General features: G+C 41.2%; 2 protein-coding genes across 4 annotated transcripts; both read left to right on the forward strand.

Annotated features, from left to right (window-relative positions):
* Nucleotides 1-537, forward strand: LOC140762595 (auxin-responsive protein SAUR36-like). The gene has a single exon (XM_073100469.1). The coding sequence runs from the start codon at nt 1-3 to the stop codon at nt 535-537; it is 537 nt and encodes a 178-aa protein (XP_072956570.1).
* Nucleotides 538-3,230: 2,693 nt separating this feature from the next.
* On the forward strand, nt 3,231-5,493 carry LOC140762215 (plasmodesmata-located protein 8). Of its 3 annotated transcripts, none has more exons than XM_073099860.1 (3): nt 3,231-4,095; nt 4,970-5,014; nt 5,112-5,493. In XM_073099860.1, the coding sequence occupies exons 1-3, from the start codon at nt 3,342-3,344 to the stop codon at nt 5,114-5,116; spliced, it is 804 nt and encodes a 267-aa protein (XP_072955961.1). In that variant the 5' UTR covers nt 3,231-3,341; the 3' UTR covers nt 5,117-5,493. The 3 variants fall into 3 exon arrangements, with proteins under 3 accessions (XP_072955961.1, XP_072955962.1, XP_072955960.1); XM_073099859.1 differs by having other exon boundaries at nt 3,233-4,095; nt 4,913-5,014; XM_073099861.1 differs by lacking the exon at nt 4,970-5,014 and having other exon boundaries at nt 3,232-4,095.
* Nucleotides 5,494-5,800: the final 307 nt, after the last annotated feature.

Below are 5,800 nucleotides of genomic sequence, written 5' to 3' on the forward strand. Positions count from 1 at the left end.
ATGAAAAGATGCAGGGGCTTCAAATTAGGTCGAAAGCTCGCAACTTTCTGGCGGTGGGCCTTCCGGAGACGCCACCGAGGCTATCTCCGCCTCTATTCCGACCCTATCCCTCCCCAATCCCAACTCAAATCCCCAGTCCGACCACTCGTCCGGCAAAAATCCCGTCTTTATCCGAAGAAATCGACGATCTCGACCAAGCTATTCAACTGGGGGAAGCACCTCACGCGACGCTTCCGCTCCTCTGCGGGCGAAGCGGCGCTGCTGACCGGGAAGGAGGAAGAAGAAGAAGAAGCCGGCTGCAGACCGCCCCCGAAAGGGCACCTGGCGGTCTACGTCGGAGGTCAACGTCACTTGGTGCCCGTCATCTACTTCAACCACCCGCTGTTTGGGGAGTTACTGAGGGAGGCGGAGGAGGAGTTCGGATTCCATCATCCCGGTGTGATTACCATCCCCTGCGCCGCCTCCCGGTTCGAGCGAGTCCAGACTCGGATTAAGAGCAGCGGAGTGCTCTGCAAAAGATCCCATCTTTCTTCTTAGCATTTGTGTAAAACAAAAAACAGAGATAAAAAAATCCCTCCTTTTTTTTCAGTTTCAGAAATTTTAGATGATATTTTGATGTGGTCGCGAAAATTCCAGATAGAAATGCTTCAAAAATCTAATCTTTATCATGTATGTTAGACATGGCAGCGCAGGTGTTTGGGTGAGGACAAAGAAGGCTTAGTGGATGTCCTTGTCACCATGACATTGATGCCCACAAAAGAGCTAGTATATTATTAGTTTCTTTTCAGCATCTTAAACAAGATTAGGATGATTATTAGTTCACAATGACTCGGTGATTAGAAGCTTTTGTTGGTGGGATTCAACTTTATTCTCTTTAGTGGGTTCCTACCTTAATTTGAATTTATTGTATACTCTAATTTTGTTCTTTAGTAGAGAGAGAGAGAGAGAAAGAAAACAAAGGAGGAGGTAATTTAGGGAAGGATTCCTTGTCCCTTGATCTGCTGCACCGGATGCGGTACGAAATTTATTTTTATGTCCTACGCGAGTCATGCCAATGCCCCGTACAGACGAAGACTTAAGCATAAACAGCACATCCTTTGGAAACTCGTCGTAATCTCGGATCTGGATCCACTTTGGGGGATACTTTCTTGCAATTAGGAAAAATTCTTAGATCCTTCTCTACTGCTTACACCGTGCATTAAACCCCAGTGACTTATTTCTACTAGACCATCCAAAATGATCGATCCATGAAGGCCGATCAACTCATTTAGATAATCTAAGGCACAATTTAGCAATAAATTTAAAGCTACTGACACTGTCTATATATTATTTAAAATAGTTTAATAGATATCCATTATGCATGAGAAAATTCATTAATAAATATATGAACGATCGGTTAGAATTCGCTTAGCTAAGGCCACAAATTAGTCTGACATAATACTTCTCTGAAAAATATTTATCACGATCGAGGACAAAATAAGAAATCTATCGTCTTTGTTATCAAAAAGAAAGTCCAAAATAAAGACAAAGTGGCGGCTTAATCCTCCCCAAGACTTCATGCAAAGTACGATAGATTATTGAATATATTTACAAGAGACTGCTGCTACTTGTGCCAGTGGAGAGTAGAATGATCTAATTCTCTCAGGCCCACTTAATGTCCAATTATACGACCCAATTATTGATCAAGTTGGGCCATGAGTTACAAGAATAAGGACATGGAATGGCTCAATTATATATATATATATATATATTTTGTGTGGTCTTAAAACTCTTAGTTCAATAATAAACATATACAGAACCTTATGCAATCGGTTTAAGTTACTTATTATTTCTTTTTCGGCTAACCATATTTGATAGAAAGTGTCTTGGATTATCGGATTATAATGGAACTGTAGACTGACTCGAGACTCTCCAGCCCGTTAAATTATCTAGGCTATATTTTATTTTAATCATTTTTATGCAAGGAATTATTGCTCTATTTTTAATTTTTTTTATATTAGTTATTTTTTACTAGAGTGATTTGATAGTCTGAGTTCTATATCAAACAGTGAAGATTGCATACGTTAAAACTATTTTTATATAATATAATTATACATGCTATATGAGCTTAAATATGCGCTCCTTATAAATATAATATTTGTGTACCATTTAAATTTAAAATATTTTTGCTATTTAGGGGTATCTACCGAAATATAAGGTTACCCTCGCTAATAACAACAATGTGAGGTACTTTATCAGAAAAAGAATATATTCGAGGGGCATCTGCCAAAAATTGCAAAGGTCTTACCGTCTTAAGGGCGCAACCATGTAAAACATGATATTTTCAGGGTCGCAAATGCAAATACCAAACTACAGAAACAGAACCATCCATGCAAAAAAAAAAAAATAACAACAGTTCCGAGGGGGTATGTGTAAATATCACATTCAATCAGGTACACACGAATAAAATTAAAGAACATCCACAGAAAAAGGACTGCTTATTCTTTCATTAGCTTTAGCCACAGCGTCATACCCACCACTGGGAGAGTGCGAGGTGAAATTCTCTGTAGAACAAATCTAAGGATATTTTAGGCTAATCAAACATAAAATTAAGAGTAAAAAATAAACCCCATTGAAACTTTTAATTTAGGAGAAATAAAAGGTAGTAGACAAGCGTGCAGTCTTATCCACTTGACTGATGTTTGCTATGTGGTCCAAAAGCCACAAAAAGAAGAAGAAGTCGATCCAAACAAGCAGAGCACCAAAACGAGCTACTTTCATTGGAAGGCACGAACAATAATTTGCCCTCCATGAGGGGGCAACATTTACTGCACTTCTTTCTTTTTCTCTCGTTAATTGTTCTGGACTACCTCCCTCTAATTTGAATTTGGGCAACCAAATATCCAATGGATTGACATAAAGTGTGATTCTTACTTACCCCTGTAATGGCCCTTTCGCCTTTAATAATAAGATTCACTGCCATTGTCTATCTATTGAGGTCCTCCTTGACTACTACGGTAAAAGACGATCTGGAATTTTTTTCATAAAGAAGCCAAGTCTAACGTACTACCTGTCTACCTGACCGCAAGGCAGCAATTATGGATGGGAAAACTTACACGCCAGTCCCTGTAGATTAGAGCTTTTTCATTTTCTTAGTTGGATTTTTTGCTGAAACATCCCTGTGAGAAGCTATATTTGGTTACGTAACCCTCAACTTGTATAAATATGAAGGGTATAGAGACAAAATAATTGACTTTTAGACTACGGAGTACAGAGGGAAGAATTATGACATTCCCACCATACAAAAGCAGCGAGACTCTCTTCCTCGCATCAGCTTAATAGTTAATAGTCGATCACACACAATGCTACTTCCGAAGAAAGGACTCCACTTCCCTTCATCCTTGTTCGCCTTCGTCTGCCTCACCACTTCCCTCCTCTGCCACCAAGCCAAAGAAACCACGGCGGCCTCCACCTTCATCTACGCAGGTTGCTCCCCTTCCAAGTTCCAACCCAACTCCCCCTTCCAAACCAACCTCAACTCCCTCCTCTCCTCCATCGCTTCCGCATCTTCCCAGTCCACCTACAACAGCTTCTCCTCCAACGCCAACGCCAACGCGGCCGCAGGTCCCGGCTCCTCCGTCTACGGCCTGTACCAATGCCGCAGTGACCTCGGCGCCCAGGACTGCGCCACGTGCGTCCAGAGCGCCGTCGGGCAGCTCAACCTCGTCTGCCCGGACGCCTACGCTGCCTCCCTCCAGCTCGACGGCTGCTTCGTGCGCTACGCCGACAGCGACTTCCTCGGGAAGCCGGACACCGGCCTCGCTTTCCGGAAGTGCAGCACGAGCACGAGCAACGACGTGGAGTTCTTGCGGCGGCGGGACGACGTGTTAGCGGATCTGGCAAGCGGAGTCGGGTTTCGGGTGAGCAGCTCCGGGTCCGTGCAGGGGTACGCTCAGTGCGTCGGCGACCTGGGCGGCTCCGACTGCACCGCGTGTCTCGGGCAGGCGGTCGGGCAGTTGAAGAATTCGTGCGGTTCAGCGATGGCCGCTGACGTCTACTTGGCCCAGTGCTACGCCAGGTATTGGGCTTCCGGCTATTACTTCCGCTCTGCTGGAGGTTAGTAGCACATCACTCGCATGCATTTATTAGTACATAATACCAACAATTTCATTATTTTTCTATTCCAATTATTTAACTTTGTCCATCACTTGGTCTCTGAAAAAAAAAAGATCTAATCTTGAAGGACACCAACACTGTTTAAATATAGAGGCGATGTGAAATTTGTTGATGCTGGGTTCATATTCAATGGGCTAATAGGATGACTACTTTTGCAGCTTAATTCGAGAGCACTTCGGCATAAGAGCCAGCATAGTACCCTAAAATATGAGAATATATTCCTCAAATATAACTTTTTGATAACTTGGAAGGATAAGTTCCTTCCGGAATAAAATAGTCTAGAACCATATCATCTAAATGAAGTGCGCTTAAATCGTTAATTGAAATCTTATTGCATAGTCTTTTAGCTAGTTCTTGGATCCACCTATCTTTTGAATTCAAATTTTGCCAACATGCGCCGCTGTCCTAAAACTTTAAAGTTTATGTTTGTTTTGGCATTCTTTATTACACAAAGAAAGATCAATATGCCACTTTTCAGAACTCCCATCATCACACATAATATATATAGTATTAGCACTCTAATCTCCATACCCTATCCACATTAAGAATATGATTCCTTTTGCTACTAGCCACAAAAATAAACTACAGAATGTACTGTCTAACTAAAAAAGCAAGTGCGCATATTGAAGCACAGTAGACCCACCAAAGACCACCACCACTGCTTGGCGAACTGATATGAAATATATTCTTAAAGGATAACAAAACCTCATCAAACTAATTGGATCCTTTTCTTTTATTGTTGCTCGATGTGATATAGATTATTCAGATGATGACATTGGAAGAACTGTGGCAATAATAGTTGGCATCTTGGCAGGACTGGCCCTCATTGTGGTCTTCATTTCTTTTCTCAAAAGAGCATGCAAGTTCTTATCCCTTCTCATGTCCTCATTTCCTTTATCTTTTTTTCTTCTCCTCTTTATGTCTCTAATTTAAGAGTATGTGATTCGTGAATGCAGGCTAGCCAGTATCTGATGCCTTCTCTAAATGACTGAATTCTGCCTCCATGAGACACGAAAAGAGCCACTGTATGCAAGCAGATGCAGTTACTGACATACTTGGGCTAAAGCAAGCCTTTTGTATTCAGCTTTCATTAACAATAGGCCAGATTTTTCCAGTCTAATCTGATGAAAATTTCGCTCTAAAGCTTTATGGCCGGCTTCTTTTTGTCGATATTCGATCAGATTTGTGCCGAAGAAGCTGCGAATTACTCTACCTGAACATGGCTTATCATCGCCTCAGAGGAATTCATCTAGCAATCAGCATGATTTCTTTGTAAGCAGTAGTCTTCTGGAGTTAACCTTTTCTTTTTGTTGCATTAATCCAGTAGCTTTCCTATCAGATACCTGGCCTACAATCTGCTTTTAAGTTGCAAAGTATTATTGCCACCAATTAACAAAGCATTTAAAGTGATCATAAACAAATAGAGACACTTCCCTATCTCATACACCTCTCATTAAATATCGTTAGATGAACTTCACTATCCTTTCATTTATTTATCAAACATATCCTGAAATTGACAATCTCGGTTTATCGAACCAATAATTCCTACAAAAACTTCCAAGCCCACTAAAATTTGGATATTTTCTATTGTAAATCCTCAATTTCTGCTTATTGCTGGTTAAAACCCTTTTTTCGAGTACCCAAA

The sequence above is a fragment of the Typha angustifolia genome, chromosome 7, assembly GCF_048772165.1.
Source record: "Typha angustifolia cultivar Huaian chromosome 7, ASM4877216v1, whole genome shotgun sequence".
NCBI classification, from domain to species: Eukaryota; Viridiplantae; Streptophyta; class Magnoliopsida; order Poales; family Typhaceae; genus Typha; species Typha angustifolia.